Raw genomic sequence first — 20,479 nt, 5'->3', positions numbered from 1 at the left:
GCCGGGCCGGCCTCCCCACTCCCAGGCCCTGCAGAGAAGCGGCTCCAGACCCCTCTAGGCCTCAGTTTCCTCATCTGCAAGATGCCCACGGGCACCCCTCCTGGGCTTGCCAGGCCGGGCAGTTCTAGGGGGACCAAATGGGTCCTTCTCCTGCTCTGAGCAGCACAGATAATTCCTAAGCTGCGCTGTCGACGGTGGAAGGCATTATGCGATTTCTTTTTCTCTCCAGCGTCGTCACCTTCCTCCATTCCATTTCGCTGAGACTAATACTTAAATTGATTTACATTCCCCGAGGACACAGCGCATGATAGTGAGGCTGGAGAATTCGGGGTGGCCAGGGGATGTCAGCCAGGATGCAGACACCTTGGAGATCACCCCAAAGTGGAGGATAATCCACTCCCAAGAGCACTAAGGGGCCTGAGGTTGGGGCTTGGGGACACCTCTGCAGGGGCAGGGCCCTTCTCTGACCCACGGCTGTACAGCAGGGCCACTGTGAGGAGCTGGTACCAGGTGCTGGGCCAGCTGGTCCACTGTCACCTCTGCTGGACCCTGGGTGGGAACAGTCTCCTCCCTGGGTTCCAGTGCTCTCCCTAGCCTGTTGGGGTTCTGCATCAGTCCAGGGACAATGCCAGGAAAACTCCTGATGTCCCAGGTCGGATCAAGCCCCAGGGCTCCGTCAGAGGCTGTCTCCCTTGGGTGTGTGACCCCTGCCCAGCTGCGGGCACTCTGCTGTGTGGAGCAGATGGCCGTGAACTCTGGCCTTGGATGGTCCTCCCCACAGCCGCTCCTCCCCCCACCCGCCTTCTCCCAGACCCGCCACCTCTCCAACCTGCTCCTCTCCTGTCCTCGGCATGGGGGCCTGGGAGAGTCTCCGGGGGGCTCTGGGGCTGGCAGCCTGTGATTCTGGGAAGTGCCGGCTCCGGCTCCCAGAGCCTGCTGTGGGCCTTCTCAGAATCCCCACCCCGACCCTGGGGAAATGTCAGCTCAGGCCATAGCACTGAGGGACCCCAGGCCCCTGGCTCCCCGATTCTGTCCTCTTCCCTACTCACCGAGCAACCCCAGCCACTCCCCCCGCCAGCCCTACCCTGGCCTGGCCTCTCACCTCTCCACTACTGCAGTGGCCCTGCTCTCTGCTGGACCCAGCTTCCTAGAGGACGAGGACTTTCTCTATGTGACAGTGTCTGTGCACATGCATTTCAGAGGGCACGGATGCCATTTGAGGGTCTCCTCATGACATGTTCATGCACAGATGTCACCTATGTTCGTGTGTATACGTGTGTGGACATGTCTGCACCTGTGAACCGGCCGCAGGCTGCATGTAGGGGACTGTCCCGTGTGGGGTTGTCCACGTGCGTGTCTGTGGCCAGGGTCCATGTGCGTGCGTGCTGCGGGGCCAGGCAGGATTCTGTATGCTATCTGCATGTGACAGTGGCTCTGTGGCCCGAGCGTGTACCACGAGCAGCGCTGGCTCTGGAGGTCTGTCCTGCCTGGACCAGAACCCAGCTCCAGCCCCCAGACATCAGTTCCACAGCCCTCCGACAGTGCCAGGTCCTGTGTCCCCTGGGCAGTGCTGTGCAGCACAGGGGACGGGGCCAGGGAAGCAGGCACCGTGGGCTGGACCTGGACTGTCTAGTGGGGCTGAGGGGTGGGGGAGCCCTGGCTGCCCCCTCTCAGCTCTCCTTGTCCCTCCTCCCACCAGAAGTCGCCTCCTGGATCCTTTTGGTCACACTCATGCACCCCCACCTCCTAACTGGCCCCTACCCTCCTCCTCCAGGCCCCGGAGTGACAGGGCCACCCTGGCTTTGACCCAGACGAGACCCTGCCTCAGTCTCTCTGCCCCCAGCCCTCGCTCCATGGTCCTTACAAGGCGGCTCCTCCTGAGGCTGCCTCTCCTGCTGCTGCAGCCACTGCTGTCCCCTCTCCCCACTCGCCAGCCCTCGCCCTGCTCCCAAGGCTCATTTACAGCCCCTTATTCTTGCGTCCCCAGCACCCCAACCTGTTCTCTGGTCCTTCTCAGTTTGTGGTCCCCAGCTTGCGATGACATTCCCAGCCCCTATTCCTTCAGCCCTCTGAACCTTGACCCTCATTCCTGTCCCTCTGTCCCCTAGTGCTTGCCACTCTGTTCTGTCCTGTCCCCAGCCCCGGCCCCTGCCCTCTCTGTCCCCTCTCTCCTCATACCCTTTCCTGCTTTCTGTCCAATCCTGCACCTTGTCCCCATGTCCCATCCTCAGTTCTCTGTCCCCAGATCTGCATCCCTCAATCCTGTCCCAGCCTGGGTTCCTCCGTCCTGCCCCCTGTCTTATCCCTCGGTCCCCGAGCCCTGTGCCTTGGTCCCCGTCCTCAAGCCCGCGGGTCCCCATGCCCACCGCCCTGTCCCTCAGCCCCGGTCTCTGCCCCCTACCCTGCCCGCCTGGCCGAGGGCTCCAGCGCTCGCAGCTCAGGGTCGCGGCCAAGGAAGTTGAGCCGCAGGCAGCGCGCGCCGCGCCCCCGCCCCCGCCCCGCCGCCGCCGCTCACCTTCGCCGCGCGCCGCGGACACGCAGGTGGCCGCCGCCGCCGCGGCCGTGACGACCCAGAGCGCGGGGGGCAGGCGGCCCCGGGCGGGGGCCATGGCGGGCGGCGCCGCGCACCCTCGGGCTCGGCGGCGGCGGCGCGCTCCTCGTCCCGCACCGGCCCCGGCGCCCGGCGCACACCCGGCTCAGCCGCACGCGGGCACCCGCGCCCGCCGCCGCCGCCGCCGCCCCGGGCGGGGGCCGGCCCGTCACGGCGCCGAGCCAATCAGCACCGAGGCGGGGGGGACGCGGGGCCCCGCGGACACCGGCCCGGCCCCGCCGCCGCACGTGCGCACGCTCGCACCTTCGCGCGCCCCCGCGCCCGCCGGCCCCACGTGGACCGAGCAGACAGGACACCCGCGACACCGGGCCCACAGACCCGGGGGATGGCCCTGAGGACATCCGCCAGCACTCCCCTCCCACGCACGAGCCTCAGACACCCGGAGTGCCTGGCGAGGTGACAGCAGGCACACGCTGGTTCACGGGCAGAGGCGCAGAGGCTGGGGCTAGAGAGAAAGTCCAAGGCACTTTTAGTTTAAAAGAAAAAAAAAAAAAAAACCTCCCGCCCCAACCAAAGGACTAGACAGCGGCCCCCCTGGTTTACAGAGGCCTGAGTGGGTGGTGGCCTAAGGCTGTGTGACCTTGGGCAAATTTCTTAACCTCTCTGAGCCTCAACTTCCATGTGTGTAAAGCTGGAATAACAGTGCCCAGTCCTGGGGCAGTTTTGAGAATTAAATTAAAAGGTTCCGGTAAGTCCTTGGCGCACTGCCAGGCACCTAGCCAAGTGCCCAGCAATGGCAGCTGCTCTCTAGTGCCCGGACCTTCCACACCTCCAGTTCCGTCCCAGGAGCAGGGGTCTCATCCCGGACAGGCTTTGTGGTGGGGTGGGGAGATGGTGACAGGGATATAGGGCTCCTGCCGGGGCTGGACTTGCCATCCCCAAGTCCCCATGCAGCCAGAGGACCAAGCAGTCCAATCAGCAGGGAGCTTCCGACTGGCCCAGCCATTGTTCAGCCCTCTGCCTTCACTCCCAGCTCCTGTGTCGTCACCTGGGAAGACTTGGGGTCGGTGACTGGAGGTCCCAAGAATGATAAAGGCCATTGAGGGAGCATGTGCCGGGTGCCAGATGTCATAGGAGCTTTCTGCACTTGTCTAGCTTAAACCTCAGCCGGCCTGCAGGGAGGGGCCGCTAAGGACACTGACACTGAGAAAGGCTGTCACTCACTCGCTGAAGGGCACACAGTGGGCCAGGTGCTGGCGAGCTGTCAGCCCAGGTCCACTGACTCCAAAGCCCGTGGCTTCCCTGTGCGTCTTTCTTCCCACGGAAACCAGGAAGGCAGCTCCATTCCAGAGCCTCTCCCTAGCAGCTCAGACCAACCGCCTCCAAAATGCAGTGAGCCTCCTGTCACCAGAGGCATCCAAGCAGATGCCAGCCAGAGGTTGTTCACAGATGCCGTGACGGGGGCAGAGGGGCAGAGGAGCTGATTCCACCAGATCCAGAGTGACACATTCAAATGCCCACGTGAAACAGGTGGGTGCCCTCCTGCAGCCGGCAGGGAGAGTGTCCCAGCCCCAGCCGACACTGCCCGTGGCTACGTGAGCCCAGTTTTCTGCATCTTCAAGAGCAGTCGGGAATCTAGAGCTTTATGGGGCGTCTCCTGACTTTTAAACTTAATAGCTAATGCAGACTTGCTTGCTTTCTTTCTGGTTTTCAGTATGGAGGGGCAGAACCCCGGGGCAGGGTGGGGGGCTCTACCACCCAGCGATCTCCCCAGCCCTTTTTAAAATTTTATTTTGAGACAGGGTCTGGCTAAGTTGCCCAGGTTGGCCTTGAACTTGTGATCCTCCTGCCTCTGCCTCCTGAGAAGCTGAGGTTACAGGTGTGTGCACTGGCCCGGGCCTAATAGGGGCACCAGGCCGGGTGGAGCAGTGGAAGGAGTGGCCTCAGCCCCATCGGCCCCCAGGCTGCGCTTCCAGACTCCTCAAATGAAAGAGGCCGTGGCTGGGAAGTCACTCCTGGAGCATCAGGAAAAACTCAGACAGTGTGAAGGTCACGGTCATAAGTGCCTGTGGGTGTCCCCTACCCCAGCCACAGGGAGAAGCCAGTGAATGCAGATCCTATAGAAATGGTGTGGCCCTTCCCCTCCTCCTCTCAGGACAGAGAGCCTGGGCAGGGCCAGGACTGAGGGGGGGGAAGCCCTGAGAGGGGCCGGAGTGGGATTTGTGATAAACCACTGGATTCTGAGCTGGGCGGGCAGAGTGCACAGCAAGGGGCTGGCTGGGTCTTCTTGCTGCACGTGAGGTGCCCTGGGAATCTTTGTTGAGTGACTAAGTGACCCATGAACAGACATCCCAGAGGCCCCCACCCCACTGACCAGGGACACGGGGCTGGTGTTGCTGGAGCCCTTCCTGGGTTTCTGGATGGCTCTTGGTTTAGGTTGCCCTCAGGTGCTCTGCTCATATCCACCGCTCGGGTTCCTCCAGGACCCTCCATGAACCCAAGCAGCTCACGGAGCAGGCAGGTTGGGCTGGGGGTGGGCAGGGCTGGACGTGGCCTCTCAGGGCAGCCACCAAGCCAGTCCTGTGCCTGCTCCCAGGCCCTCCGACACCCACCGTTTCCCTCCTGGGTGGGGACAGGAGTGTCCCTCCAAAACCTGTCTTCTCCCTTCACCTTTCTGAGCCTCCGTTTCCCCAGCTAGGAGCCAAGGTCCGTGTCACGGGGGTGCGGTGAGGTGTGAGCGGGTGTGCAGGTGGGGACGTGCCTGGCGGCCCGTGGGGAGCCCTGAGATTGGGGGGCGCCGCTGTTTTAAAGGAAGAGCTGGAGCTGAGTGGCTCTGGAGCCCCAGGGGCAGCAGTTGAGGCACAGGCAAGAGAAGATGCGAACGACGGGGTCACCATGAAGTCCCTGCCCATCCCAGAGCCACCCTGGCCACTGCCATGAACATCTGGGTGCCCTCAGCTGCTTACTCAGAGCAGGACCTGGGCTGCCACCAAGAACCCCTAAGGGACGTCTCCATCCTGGCACCATGCTCCCTGCGCTCAGCGGGCAGGAGGGGCGCAGGCCACTGGCACGGAAGTCTCTGCCCCCCGCTGGCTGGAGGACAGAGCCGGCAGGGGAGAGCTCTCGGAAGAACCTGGATTCCTAACAGGGCCCAGGGGGTTTGCTCCCCAGGGCCTCGGTTTGCCCACTGATGACAGCCTGCAGTGGGCGTGGGACCAGGGGTGGCTGCTGGGTCCCGGGTAACAGAGGTGCCCTTGCAAAGCTGCCGGCTAGAGGAGAGGCAGCCGGGGAAGCAGCCTGTGTCCCACAGGGACTTCCACCCAGCCCTGACGCATGTGTGTAAACTTTGTCCTCCACCCCGACGTCCAGGTGGAGGTCCAAGACAGAAATACAGCCTGTGAGCCAGCGCAGCAGTGCAGGACTGTAATCCCAGTGACTCGGGAGGCTGAGCCAGGAGGACTGCAAGTTCAAGACCAGCCTCAGCCACTTAGACACTGTCTCAAAATTTTTAAATAAATAAATGAATAAAATGGATTGTGTGCATGAGGCCCTGCAACCTCCAGTACTGCATAAAAGAAAAAGAGAGAGAGAGAGAGAGGAAGAAAGAAAAAGAAATACAGTGTGTGCCACATATGTAATTTGAATTTTTCCAGTATCTCATTAAAAATTAAATGTAAGAATGTATTTGTTGACTGAATGAATGCTGCCTGGCACGTGATATTAATTTATTAATCACTTATTTGGCAATCATGTAGTGGGCCTGTGACACTGGGCCAGGTGCTGACCTAAGCTGGTGGACCACACACACACACCTGGTCACTTATATAAGCACCAAAACTGTAAAATAAAATTTATAATTTAGAAAAAAAAAACCTTTCTTTTTGGACTGGGGATTGAACCCAGGGGTACTCTATCACTAAGCTACACCCCCATCCCTTTTTTATTTTTATCTTAAGACAGGGCCTCACTGAGTTGCAGAGGCTGGCATTGAACTTGGGATCTTCCTGCCTCAGCCTCAGAGTCGCTGGGATTACAGGCGTGCGCCACCGCACCTTCTGTCCAGAATATATCTAAAAAGTCATTTATAAGCATAAAATTCTGAATGTAATTTGGTCCTTTCTCAGTGGCATGGAGTCATCATTATGAACAAAGTGTCATCGGCTGCTGTGGCGAAGGACCCAGGGATGAGGTGGTGGGAACCCGGCTGTGGGCGGGAGACAGGTGCCCTCAGGGCTGGGGAGACAGGAGACCCATTTGCCCTGCACCAAACCACCCCGGCTGCTCTGCCTTGTCTTTTCCCTCCGGCTGCTGCTTCTGCTGAAGGGAGACAGTTTCTACCTCCTCCTAAATAGCTGTCTCTAATCTATTGTGGACTTTAAAAAAAAAAAAAGTTCATGCAGGTAGAATCGTATGTAAAGCAGGAGTCCATGGGTTCTAAGTGAGGGACTCGGCCAGGACTAAGAATGAGGTCAGTGTCAGTGGTGGAGGCATCCTGCAGGTCCCTCCTGCCCATTCCTGGCTGTTCTCGGGATATTTGCTCTCAGGATATTCGCTCTCAGGTTGGGGGTAAGTGAGGTGTTGTCATAAATACATAAGAGGCTTATTAATGGCCGGGCATGCACAGACTAATTGCTTCCTCCTGTTTACACACAATCAATCACTCGCAGCTTTGGAGCCACTGGCAGAGCGGAGCAGGAAGATGCCCGGGTGGCGACGGGCCCGGGCGGCTCCATCCTTCAGGTTCAAGGCTGCCCTGTCCTAAAAAGCAAAGCCAACGCATCCACCCCTCGTTCCCCTGGCCTGCCGCCCTCTCCCCCTCCTGCTTCCCAGCGGTCAGCTCCCAGGCCGCCTCCTCTCTGCTCACCTGCACCCTCCCCGCGTTCTAGAATCCACCAGCCGCACTTCCTCTCTGCTGGGTGCGCCTGGACCTCCCAGCCCTGGGGGTCACACCACCAGAAAATGTCTGGAGCGCCCGCCCTCAGCCCCGTCCCCGCCACACTGGCTGGCTGAGCCCCCTCCGCCTCGCGCAGGGCGGCTTTAGGGCCCACATCCCTTCACCCTGCCAATATCGGAGCCCTCCTGGAGGCTGAGGCTGCTCTGTGGGTAAAGACCCACATAGTCCCCAAGCCCGAGGGTCCTGTCCAGATGGCCTGGACCCTCCCTTGCTGCCCTTCTTTGCTGGCCGCGCCCTCGTCCGCCTCCTGCCCGTCACGCCCGGCTCATCCTTCGGCTCAGTTCAGGACCCGACTCCTGGGGAGGCTGCCCCGGCCACAGTCAGCTCGCTCACAAGCCTGGTCCAGCTGCCCTGCACCTGGCTCTGTTTGGAACCCTACCTACCCTTGTGTGTGACTTGGGTCACACTTCCCTCCTGCAAGAGCGAGCCCCAACATCTGTAAGTGCCTAGGGCCAGGGTTTGGGTTTGGCTTGCTTCCGAGGCCTGGCCCGGGCAGCAGAGGGCCAGGTCCTCTCTACCTCGGCTCCTGTGACTTCAGGCAACTCACGCTCCCTCTCTGGGGTGCCACTCCGCCTGGGGGTGCCTCTGAGGCCTTTCTACATCTAAGGATAACATGACAGAATATTCACGTTCTTATTAATCTTAATAACAGTCCTTTGAAGTGAGTTCTATTCTTATCTACATTATCTCTATATAAATGAGCGTCACATGGGGGAGGGGGGACGTGACTTGGCCAGGATGTCACAGCTATTAAGTGGCAGGCTCGGATCTGCCTGGCTGCGAAGCCCAAGGAGCACTTAGTCACAAGACCTTGGGGCTAGGGGCACTCGGAGAGCCAAGTCCTGGACCAGGGGCTGAGTCAGCCGTGGGGGAGCAGTGTCAGGTGGTCTGCTGTTTGCAGGTCCCCTGGTGGGTTTGCTGACCCCAGCCCCTTAGCCTTCTGTGGGGAGCACGAGGAAGCTCAGCCTCCGAGAGGAGGCCCTGCCAAGTCCAGGGGCCAGAGCTGGGCTTGACCTCTCAGCTCAGACATGGTGCAGAGCAGGGCCCTCCCTGAGCAGAGTCAGGGGACAGGGCAGCTGCTGGCCAGCAGCTGGGGACAGTCTTGAGATTTATTGGGAGGCAGCAACAAGCTTGTGCTGTGGAATCAGACCCGATTCAAACGCAGGCCCGGCCCTCCCTCTGTGTTGCGTGGCGTTGGGCAAGCGGTTCACCTCTCTGTGCCTGTCCTTCCCACCTCTCTTTTGGTTGTGGGAATTGAACTTAGGCGCGCTTGACCACAGAGCCACATCCCCAGCCCATGCCATTTTGGAATATGGTCTCACTAATTTGCTGAGGGCCTCACTAAGTTGCTGAGGCTGGCCTCAAACTTGCAATCCTTCTGCCTCAGCCTCCCAAGTTGCTGGGGTCACAGGTGTGCCACCAAATCCAGCTACCACCGCCCTTTAGGCGTGGGAAGATTAAAAGGACACCTGGCACAGAGTGGGCCCTTGTGGCCCCTGCCCACCTCTCCCTGTCAGCCCTAAGACTCTCCTCAGGGAGCAGGAGGGAGCAGGCCACGGTCCCCCTGATATTAAAACAAACAATAAACAACTTATCATCTTTCTGCCTCGCTGGGTGAGCCCAGGGGCGTCCTGATGGATGGGACAGCCCTCTGTGTCTGTGGGTGATTTCAAGAGATGGAGAGTGAGAGAAGGGAGGGGAGAGAGAGAACCGAGTGAGTGTGAGAGAGAGAAAAGGAAACTTAGGGAGACAGAGACCTGGTGAGGGGCTGCGAGTCCGCAGGTGAGCACCTGGTGACAGTGACTTGTGGTGTGGGCGTGTGGGAGGGTGGGGTGACCGCATCCTGGAGCAGGGGAATGGTGTAGAGGCACTGGGCAACTCCCCAGCTGACCCACGGGAACGCCCCGCAGCTCGGGCCCGACTGCCCTCCTTAGGGCTGCCAGGCAGCAGGTAGGGGACAGAGCCAGGGTGTGGCCAGCACCAAGTCCACCCCACCTGTACCCAGAGCCACTGTCCGGACCACCACCATCCCTGCTGCCCCCACAGGAAGCCCTGTGTGGGGCCCTGTGCCGGGTGACAGGCCACCTGCCCTTGTTGCACTCTAGTCTGGGTACAGAGACTAGATGGACCCGCTCCTGAAGGGTCCAGAGGGTGGAAGCTAGACAGCGTGGAAAGGGACAGTGTGGGGAGAAGGCAGAGACTGCTGGGCCCAGAGAGGGACGGTGACGTCTCTAAGGTTGCACAGCCAGCAGCAAATCTGGGACCAGCACCCAATCTCCTGGCTCCTTGTCCTGTGCTCTGACCCCTAGATGAGGCCGCCTCACCACGGAGCACCCAGTCCAGAGGGAGGCCAGGCTGTGTCAGCCTTGGGGACAGGAGGGACAGGTCTGTGATGGAGGAGCAGGACTGTGGGAAAGAGGCAGCCAGAGGTGGTCGTTGGCCCTGGGCCCGAGATGGACTGGTGCTTGCAGCGCCCCCCGGGCAGAGCTCCCGCCGGGCGGCGGTGGTATCTAGGCAAATATAATGGGCTTCTGGTGGCCCAGAGGGGGACAGCAAGGTGTCCAAGGTCACTCAGCCAGGAAGTGGGCAAGATGGGATTTGAAGCCCAGGACACCTGGCTGGACAGTGTGGGACCCCGCGGCCGGGAGGACTCCTGGGGTGACTTCTTGGGAGGGAGACACAATGTAACTTAGAATCTGTGAGCCATCTGGGGCTCAGGGGTCACCTGGAAGGAGACCTGGAGAGTCCAGGGTAATTGCAATTTGTCCCAAATGCAGATTTCTTCCCTGAGGCGAGTGGAGGAGGGGGAGAGCCCTCTCCTGTCCCCCTGCAGAGCCCAGGCTGCCGGGGGCTCAGCAGGTCGCTCTGCTCCAGGCCAAGGTCTTCCTGGTCGGGCCCAAGGTCATCTGCTGGGGAAGAGACGCGGCCTCTCTGCCCGCGCCACCCTCCCTGGCTAAAACTGGGGCTAGGGGCTGGGGCTAGGGGCTGGGGCAGGGCTGGAGGACAGCATTCCTGGTGACAGGGCGGCTGGGGGCATGGCTCTGTGGTGACAGGTCTGTCAGGCTCATCTCCACAAGGATGCCTCTGGGGCTGCTGGTGACAGCCCCCGCCTCAGGCTGTGGGGGTGCTAAGGTGGGGACAGCCTGGCCTCCCCCGGGGGCAGGGCTCAGCCTCTGGATGCCTCCTTCGGGGATCCCTCACCCCACCTCAGGCTGTCCTAGCCCAGGCTCATCTGGCAGACCCTCCATCTCCCCCGCGCCCCCACAGGCTCCGGGGCCCACCTGCACTCAGTCCCACTGTTCCCTGCAGTTGGGGCGACCTTGCCTGTCATCGGCAGCCACCCCACCGTCTGGGAGAAGGCCTGCTTCCCAGCTGGGGACAGCCCTCCAGGGCGTGGTGCGCCTCTGTCCCTGGGTGCCTCCGGGTCCTGCAAGTGCTGCTCCTTCTTCGGGGGATAGCAGAGGGCTCCCCGTGCCACCCCTGCCGCTTCCCCTTTCCAAGGGCCTTCTTCTGCTTCCTCCCCGGTGTCAGCTCTGACCTCACCTCCCCCTTGGAGCCCTCCTTGAACTGAAGCCTGGAGGCCAGGGTTGGGGGCCCAGGGCCCTGAGCCTGTACCCCTGGGCCATCATGGTGGCGTGGTGACAGGACAGTGAGTGTTATCAGAGTCCTCCTTGGCACTGGCCACAGCGAGGCCATCTGGCCCGCGGCGCCAAACTCACCTCACGATGGCCCCTTAATCATGGAGGGCGCAGGTCCCAGGGGTGGGGATCCTGCCATGCAACGCTGTCGCCCCGGCATCCCAGGGGCTGGCCCCCCCAGTCAGACTTGGCCTGGGAGCAGCTCCCAGGCAGCCCCCAGGACCCCCAGAATCTGTGGCTTCCTGGCGAGGTCCCCGGTAGCCAGGAATCCACAGCCCCTCTGGCTGCCCCGGCCTCTTCCTGGACCCCTGGGCTCACCCCTAAAGTTCCTGACCTCGTCCGCTGTGACCTCATGACTTGGATCTGGCCTCCTGCTCCTCCTGGATCCCCACCTTCGACTCAGATCCAGCCTCGGCCCTGCAGCCGGGAGCTCAGGGGCTCTGCCGCAGCTGCTGCCTGGGTCTGGGCCCCCAAGCCTCCGGGGCCTGGCCCTCTGCCTGCCATCCCCGCCCGGCCTGTGATCCCCCTCCTCTCCCAGCTCTGAGTGGCGGGCCATGATGAAGTCGTCTGGGAAGGAGGAAGCTAAAGACGCAAACACACCCGTGAAATCCCGGTGACAGCCGTGACCGCTGTGGCTCCCGCCATTAAACACGGAGCTTTAAGGGCCCTGAAATACACCTGGGGCACTTGTCGCCACTCCCGCTTGACAGGCGGGGGGGGGGGGGGGGACACACACGCACACACGCACACACCACACACGGTGGAGACGCACACTGGGGGGGGGAACTGCACCGGGGGGGGGGGGGGGGGGACGCGCACCCAGGCTCCACCGGCTCACGAGAGGGCGGGCGTTGGGGCCGGCAGCCCCCCAGCTGAAGGGCGGAGGGTGGGGTGCGGGGCTGGGCACAGGCTCCTGGGCCATCTGCATCCCTGGTGGCACCCCCCCTTCCCAGGACACACCTTGACTGACGCAGCCCATCATCCCAGCACCTTGCAAGAGGGGCTTGGTGAGGGTCAGACTCTATTTAATGTCCCACTCCTTTGTCCCTTAGCCCAGCCTTGGGCCTTGCAGCACGGTGCCTCCAGCAGCTGCGGGGGGCAGAGTCGTGTCTGAGCACCTTCCAGTGAGTGGCCACCGAGGAGGACGGCCTTGGAGTTGGTCAGAGTCCCATGAAAGCCCCGGATGGGAAGCCTGGGCTCTGCTTCTGGCCTTGCCTCCCTTCCCGCGTGACCAGCACCACCCGCCTTTGGGCATCGGTTCCCTGTATGAAGAGTCTCCGTCCTGCCCCGGGGCAGCCTGTGCCCCTGAAGCCCTGCCTGTGGTCCCCGTGGTCCGGCCAGGCACTCTGGACACAGGGGCCCAATGCCATCATTTCTGTCCGACAGCACCAGACACAAGATGCACAGAGGGCCCTTGGGATGTCCTCCCAGAGTGGACTTTGAGGAAGCAATCAGGACCCTCCTTTTGTGAGGCTCCCCACCACAGTCCCGAGTGCACCCTGCCCTGCCTCCCCAGCCCTGCCCCCAGCTCTGCGGCGCTCCGCCCTCCACGCCCCTCGCCGACCCCAGCCCCCTCTGGGTCAGGTGCACCCTGGGAGCCGGCCCAGCCCACCTTCACAGGCTGGTCTGGAGCGTGGCCCTGCTGTGGGCGCTGTGTCTTCTCCAGGAAGCTGGAGGGGCCCTGGGGCGTGTTCTCCTGCTCATCAGCTCATCTCTGCACTTGGTGAGCAGGACGGGGAAGGACCCCAGGAGGGAAGGACCCCAGGGCAGCTGGAGGGCACAGGCTCTGGACAGCTCCCGGGCTTCCCGCCCAGCTCCCCCAGGTCTCTGCACCCTCAAGCTCTGGGGCACCTGAGGCCCTCCCCCCGTGAGCTGCCTGTCTGGAGGTTCCCCCAACCGCCAGGCTCATCGGGACCGTCCCTCTAAAGTGCAAGCAAAAGCCCCTCTCCCCGTCCCCTTCGGCTGCCTTTCTAAACTCAGGGGCCCTCTCTCGGGGTCCCGGGGCCTCCCCGGCCATCTTTGCATCTCAGGCCAGTCCCTTCCGCCCTGCCCAGGTTCATCTGTAATGAGGACAAGGAGCAACCTGTCAAGGACTTTTAAATTTCTTGAGAAGAAAACTTGTCTTCCCTCCCTGCCTGGCGTAGCTGGGAGTCAGGCCAAACCCCGGGGAACTTCTGCAGTGGAAAAGGTCAGACGGGTGGGAGGACAGTAACGGCGGGAAGCAGGAGGCAGGGTATGGTGATGGCCCCTGTGGAACTGCCCCGTGAGAAGGGACCAGCGGCAGGTGAGTGTCCTGGAGAGGGACAGGCAGACACCACCAGGGGACACTTAAGTGCAGGCATTTGGCAAAGAGCAGGTTCAGGATAGAATGACAGGCCTGGGCTTTGGGGACCCTGGTGACAAGTCTGGAGAGGCAGACAGGGCAGATGGCACATGGGGAGGAACTGTGGGCTCCACGAGGCTCATCTACAAAATGGGGACAATGACGGTGGCCTCCTCACGGGGTGATTCTAAGGATGCAATGAATCAGTGCAAATGCGGCGGCGGCGGCGAAGGACCTGCTGTGTGTGGGTGTCCTGTGTTGGTGGCGTCACGCTGGCCTTGGTGGCGGTGGAGCAGGTCAGGGTGGCCCGCTGCCACGTTCCCACCACACTCCGGGGGAATTCTCATCCCTGTTTGCAGAGGAGGCCCGAGGGCTGACAAGGACAAGGACCTGGGAGCCCACATCTGACCCCAGAACCCCGCTCAGCCCTCTGCCCCCAGCACCTTCCTGTGTTCTTGCTGATCCCCAAAAGTCCATGGTTGGTGACCCCTGGAGAGAAGGACGGCCGAGGGGCGGTAGGACGCTGGCCTGGTGGGGCTGGAGGCTGGCCCCACAAGCCGGTGGAGGGAGCCCCCGCTGGTGACCGCGTGGCTGGATGTGGCTCGGGCCTTGGCTGGGGGTGGTGACCCTGCCCAGAGCCTCTGCCCCCGCTCAGTGGCCGCCGACTGTGGGACTTCAGGGATGGCACCTGGTGAGTGTCAGCAGCCTCTGATTTGAATTTCAGGCGCTGGTGTGTGGTTCTGCGGTGACAGCTCCTCGGGATGCTGGATCGCTGTCATGGGGGCGGGGGCTTCTGTCTGCGCCTCTGCGGTCCCAAGGAGGAGGAGCCGCACTCACGGAAGCTCCTGGAGGACAGCACAGACAGGGACAGGGAGAAAGGGCTGTGGCAGGGCGGGGACACAGGAGCAGAGCTGAGGGGGGACAGAGAGAGGAGGAGGAGACTGGGAAGGAGAGTCAGAATGAGCCCAGGCGGTGGCAGAGAACGGGGGCGTGGGGGGGGGAAGCCAGGAGACAGACAGACGGACAGAAGCTGGCGGCCGAGCTAGACTGCTCCTGGACAGAGGGAGGCCTGCGCAGAGACAGGTGCAGAGGCAGCCTCCAGGGAGACGGGGAAGCTGGGAGAGCAGGGCAGGGGGCCAAGAGTGACCAAGGAGGACAGAGTGGGCGCAGAGGACTCGCTCAGCCAGCGGCATTTACCCAGGGCCTGCCCAGCGCCCGCCCTGGCCCTGGGTCACTGCAGGAACAGGCCAGGCCAGAGGCAGAGGTCCGCGCAGGGGGCGGGAGAGAGCTGACGCGGGTCCCCTCTCCGCATGGCCCTTCCACCCTGGCCCAGGCTTTCCTGGGGTGAGGAGTGAGGTCCACTCTGCACTGGCCTCCCACCCTGCCCCCACAACTGGGCAAAGAGGAGCTCTAAGGTCCAAATCCACGGCTGGGTGGGCGAGGCGCTTCACCCTGCACACGCACACGCGTGCACACACACCCCCCAAGGTGGCTGGGAAGGAAGAGAGCCCCTGAGAGGGACCCGGAGCAAGAGAGGGGTGGTTTCTTTCTCTCACCCTCAATTTCCTCCTCTGTAAGGATCAAGGTGTGGATGTCCACGCTCTGCAGGACCCTGGGGGGAGGCCGCACCTCGGGGGAGGCCGCAGGATGGTGCAGGGCAAGGGCTCTGAGCTGGGGGACTCCCACCCACCCCATGGAACCCAAAAGCTGAGAGCTGCTGTCCCTTGGTGCCGCAGTGTCCCTCCCACACTGGGCGGCGGGGAGCCTTCAAGGCCGAGTGGGAGTCCACCAGTCTCCCAGCCCAGCTTGGGTGTCACCAGCCTGGGACTGCCCTCCGTGCTGGCACTGGGCCAGGTGGGGAGGGCGTGGGAGAGAAAGCAGAGCTCCTGGAAGAGCCGCCAGCCCCTGTGGAGGGGACAGAGGACAGCACTGCCCCATCCAGCAGCCACCAGCCACCGGCTCCCAAGTCTTGAAACGCAGGCGGCCTGTGTTGAGATGACCAGTTACCTGACGGGCATTTTATGCTGATGTGTGTTCAGCTCCTGTATCGGGTTAAGTAAAATACACTGTTAAAATCAGCTTGCCATCCCGTTTTCCCCGTTGACGTGGCTGTTGGAAGCCTCACCCTGAGGGTGGCCCGGGCTGCATTTCTGCTGGACCCCGTTGTTCTGGACCCCAGAGCGCTACCGCGCAGGTGGGGAGACGGAGCACAGAAGGAAAGGACCCGCTCCAGGGCTTGCGGCCAGAAAGAAGGGTCTGGAAGCCTCGGGCTCGGGGCTCGGGGACGGAGCTGGAAGACCCACTTCTCCTCGGGTGTGACCTTGGGGAAGTCACCTCTCCAGGGCTCCCGTGCTGCACTGTCCATGGACAGTAGTCTAGTCCCCGGGAAAGGACAGGGTGCAGCGAGTGTGCCAACGAGGACTCCCAGGAACGGTGCCCTTAGGCACGGCTGGCCCTGTCCTCAGGGAGAGTCAGGGCATCGTCCCCGGGTTGGGCACAGGTGAGGCTCGGAGAGCAGAGGCAGAAGTGAGCGGCTGAGCTGTGATGGGGACCAGGGTTTGACGACTCGAGAGTGAGGGACACAGCAGAGCGGAGGGCCGAGGCCAGGGAGGCGGGCAGGGTCAGGTCCCGGGGGCCTCCCTGGCTGACCAAGCCGTCGACTCCATCTCGGGCGCTGTGGGGGGCCGGCAGGCTGCGATGTGGTCAGCGCTGTCCAGGGCAGTCAGAAGCCTGTGAGACAGCTGGGGCCCCCTGGGCCTTCGGGCCTCCTCCAGACCTCTGGCCCTTCTCCTCCCTCGTGCTCTGCCTGTCAATGGCCCCCAGAGGAGGGAGGGAGGGAGGGGTCGGCTCTCAGCAGACAGCCCGGGCCACGCGGGAAAGCTGAGCACAGAGCGCCTGTGGGGCCTGAGAGCCTGCCTCCCTAACCTGCGTGCCCTGGGCAAGTGGCTGCTGTCTCTGTGCCTCCGTCTCCCCCTGCAAAATGAGGTGGAATCCTCTCACCACAGGGGACGAGCCCCCCGTGGACAGGCCAGGACCCACGGCCTCTCTGCGCGCCCCATTCCACACGCGGGTGAAGTAGGTGGTGGGTTGTGCTGACCTCCCACTTCAGAGATGGGGAAGTTGAGGCTGAGAGGGAGGTGGCCGGTCCTAGGATGCTCAGCACACGAGGGCCACAGCTGGGAGCACCTGGTCGAGAGCGTTCACTAAGTTAGGAGATGAGGCTCTCCGGGGGACCCGGGGTGTCTCCGCAGGTGAGGAGCAAGCTCCAGCTGGACTTCAGGCCTCCTCTCACCCGCTCTGCACCCCACCCGCCCCAAGAGATGCGTCTAGAAGCACGGGATGGGCAGGCTGGGCCGGCAGGTCAGCCCCGTGCACTGACCCCTGCTGCGGCCCTGCCTGGCCCACATTCTGGGGCCTTCCTGAGGCTGCGTCCCCTCCCCGGGTCCTGGCGGGGCTCCTGTCGGGAGTCAGACCTGGGCCGTGTCCTCTCGTGCTGCCCTTGGACCGTGCTTGTTAAGGGTGGTGTCTCTCAGCTTGTCCTCAACCCCAGCCCCAGGACTGTGGCTGAGTGAGTGTGCCCCCCCCCCGGCCACTGCCCTCCTCCCCTGACCTGCCATTCCTCAGGCTCTTTCTCAGGCTCGTTCCCCAAGGATCCTTTTAAGACAGTCCCCTGCAGTGAGGTTCAACCACCGCAGAGAGGCTGCAGACGGGTGTGGGGTGTGGGCACCGAGCTCACCAGGGAAAACAAGTGTCTTCACCCCGATCGATAGCTGGTCACCGCCCCTGAGGCTGCGGACCGTGGCCAGGCCACTTGGTCCTGGGTCCCGGGTCCCAGGGTGTGCAGACTGCTTCATCCCTTCATCCCCGTCAACCTGGGAATGGCCGTCAGGGCCTGTTTGCTGGTCAGAGGGGTGGTCCGGGCCAGGAAGTGGGTAGGAAGCCTCCCCAGCTCAGAGGAGCACAGGGTGGGCGCGCTGACCTCATTCAAAGGCATGAGGTCCCAAGTTATTTTACTGCTAGAGGGACCAGGACCCAGGGAGCTGTGGGGGGCAGAAGCTGGAGGAGGTCACAGAACGGGTCACCAGGGTGCGAGCCTGTGGGGGCAGTGGTGAGGCCGGGTCTTACCATCTGGAATCCTCGGGGCTGGTCCTGGGTCTGACAGAGGTTAGATGCGCAGGGCGCGCTGGATGAGCAGACGGACGGGTGGACGGTGGGCAGACGGGTGCCAGGTCTCCTCCCTGTGCGCCTCTGTTCAACAACTGGTCCCATCTGTCAGATGACCCCATGGTCCCACATAACCCGGGCCCTGATTATTCCCCAGCTTTGTCCGACACTCCTCTCCCCCTTGCCCACTCTGCTCTAGCCGCCCTGGCCGTCTCGGTGCTCTCTAGCAGGAGGAATATGAGGCCATGCGTGTTCCTGCCTCAGGACCCTTGCACTGCTGTTCCCTCCTCCAGGAGTCTTCCCCTTGAGATGTCCATGTGGCCACTCCCTCAAGCCATTTAGTCATCGAGGCCTTTCCTGGCTACCCTGTCTGTTGCAGTTTGGATACGGTTGAGTGTGCCAAGGTTCTGGGTCCCCAGGGTGGCAGTGTCGAGCTGGCAGATCCTTTAGGAGATGGGGCCGTCGGGGGGAAGGGAATTGGGCCATGGGGCGCGGTCCTCGGAAGGCATTAATGCCTGCCTCGTGGAGTTAGTTATGGAGAGAGCAGGCTGTTCTAAAGTGAGGCTTCTGCTTGTGGCCATCCCCTTTTCACTTGTCATGTTGTGACGCAGCCACAGGAGCCCTCACCAGAGGCTGCACAGGTGAGGCCACCTGGGTTTGGACTCTGCCTCCAAAACTCTATGCTCAGTACATCTCGTTTCTTTGTATCTAGTTTCTTTATAAATACCCGGCCTCAGGTATTCTGTGATAGCAACAGAGAAGGAACCAAAACACGATCAAAACCCGACCTGGCCTGTCACTCCCTACCCGCCCTCCCCCGGTTGACTCTCTTGTCCTGTGCTCCCCTCCCTCTAGCACCCCGTGCACTCAGCCCTTGTGAGAGCAGGGACTCTCGTCTGTTCTGTTCACTGTGGTGTCCCCAGTGCTCAGAGCACCGTCTGGTCATAGTAAGTGCTCAATAAATCCTTGTGCAGTGGGTGAAGTCCAGGAGTTTGGGGACAGTGAGAAGGCGTGGCAGGGGATGATGCCTGTCTCGGGAAACCTGAGGTGAGGTGTTATCTTTGTGCCTTTCTCTTGTCGTGGGGCCGTGGAGGATTAAGAGAGAACACAAACACCGCCTGCTCCCTCTTACACAAGATGCCCGCACTATGGGACCTCAGAGACGGGCAGTGGCGGGGCAGGACCTGGCAGAAGGGGCGACTGCTGGCGGAAGGCCTCTCTTGATGGTGGTGAAGGACACCTTGTGGCCACAGAGCTCCCACATGAAGATGGATTAGTTCTGGGGGTGGTGACAGTCACAAAACAGCATGAATGTCCTTAGTGCCACAGAACCGCGAACTTAAAAATGGCTTCGTAAATGTCATGTTGTGTCTATTTCACCACAAAAAGTAACAACAACAAACTCAGACCATGAACACAAATGACCGCAGCTCAACTCGGGGTGGCGCGAGGTGCTGAGGGTCAGGCAGGACCCCACTGGTCATTGGCTAGAGGACCGAGGTGGCGTCTGGTACAGATGCCCCTGGGTGGGAGAGGGTGGGCAGGGCTGGCACACACCCTGGGCCCAGGCGGGAGGCAGGTGGGCTTGGCCCTGGGACCCTGCCCTGGGCAGGGGTGCAGAGTTCCCTGTTGGGGTCCTTGAGCCCTGTGACCTCTCCCATTCCCCGAAGGGCTGTGGTGTTGAGAGCCACAGCCGAAGGGGCCCCAGCAAACTTCCAGCTGCCAGCAAACTTCCAGCTGCCGGCTGATGATTGGCTCACAGCGGCCCCAGCAACATCTAGCTGATTGGCTCCTCTGCGGTGATGCTCATTGGGCTGTTTCCCTGCCCTTTCAGACCACGGAGCTGCTCATTGGGGGACTTTTTTGGCTCCGCCCACATGACCCAGCCAATCGGCCTCAAGAGCAGGAGGATTGTGGGAGGTGGAGAGAAGCTTGTGTGGGAGAGAGAGGCTTGTGGGAAGCCGGTGGTGGCAGTTGAGGCTCTGAGGGTTTTTCCTGAGAGGCTGTTTTGTTTGGCGTGTGTGGTTCTAAAAATAAAGTTAGTTTCTTTTGACAAGTGGCTCCTGATTGTGCCCAGCCAGACTGCGGCACCGTGGGAAGGTTCTGACCAGGCGACAAGGGCAACCATGTTGTGAAGGGACCCGAATTCTCAGGCCTCCTGAATGGTGGGATGAGGAACCCCCTGCCCCAGGGTCACCCGGCCTGCCAGGCTGACCTGGAAGGGCTGAGCTGGAAGCCCCGCACCTGGGCACTGGGCACTGCCTCTTGCACCTGGCGCTGAGGTAGTGACCTCGGGTCAGTGCGAGGGCTTCTGGAAGTCTCCCTCCTCTCTGTGGCCTGTAGGGCCAGAGTCCAGGTGACAAAGCCTTGCGCAGCAGCTGGGTGGAGGGGCTGCCCTCTGGCCCTGCCCGCCACCTGTGCAGGCTGTCCCCAGCCCCGGGAAGCCTCCCTCTCCGGGCCTTGATGCCGAGCCGCCTGATCTCTCCCCCAGCAGGGCCAGCCACAGGGCCACGGCCACAGGGGAGAGGCCAGGTTGCCACGGGAGGCCTGTCCCCTTGGTGCTGCTCTGAGCCCTATCCCGGCATCTGGGCCCAAGGAGGACCCTTTCTGAAGGCCCACTTACTCCTCCGCGGAACAAGACAGCAGTCACTGCAGGCAGGGCCAGGGTGCTCCCATGTCACCCTCGAGCGTGGCTGTGGGGTCGCTGGGGCACTGCAGGGCCAGCACTGCACACTTGCCACGGGGCAGCCCTGCCCAAGAGCTCACTCAGTCCCCATGACACTCCACGGCAGTCCAGCGGAGGGACGGAGGCTCCGACAAGGCGCACAGTGTGGCAGTGGCCAAGTCAG

The 20,479-nt window shown here is 62.2% G+C and overlaps 2 protein-coding genes across 2 annotated transcripts in view; both read right to left on the bottom strand.

Moving 5' to 3' along the window:
- Epha8 (EPH receptor A8) overlaps window positions 1–2,609 on the bottom strand; it is a 28,785-nt gene extending 26,176 nt beyond the window's left edge. The window contains exon 1 of the mRNA XM_027937411.2: window positions 2,516–2,609. Coding sequence (XP_027793212.2) covers window positions 2,516–2,609 — 94 coding nt within the window. The remainder of the gene's footprint in view (window positions 1–2,515) is intronic.
- The window catches only part of C1qa (complement C1q A chain), an 83,351-nt gene that overhangs the window by 55,962 nt on the left and 6,910 nt on the right, over window positions 1–20,479 (bottom strand). The window lies entirely within an intron of this gene.

The sequence above is a fragment of the Marmota flaviventris genome, chromosome 10, assembly GCF_047511675.1.
Source record: "Marmota flaviventris isolate mMarFla1 chromosome 10, mMarFla1.hap1, whole genome shotgun sequence".
Lineage (NCBI taxonomy): Eukaryota > Metazoa > Chordata > Mammalia > Rodentia > Sciuridae > Marmota > Marmota flaviventris.
This window is presented reverse-complemented; position numbering and strand designations above follow the sequence as displayed.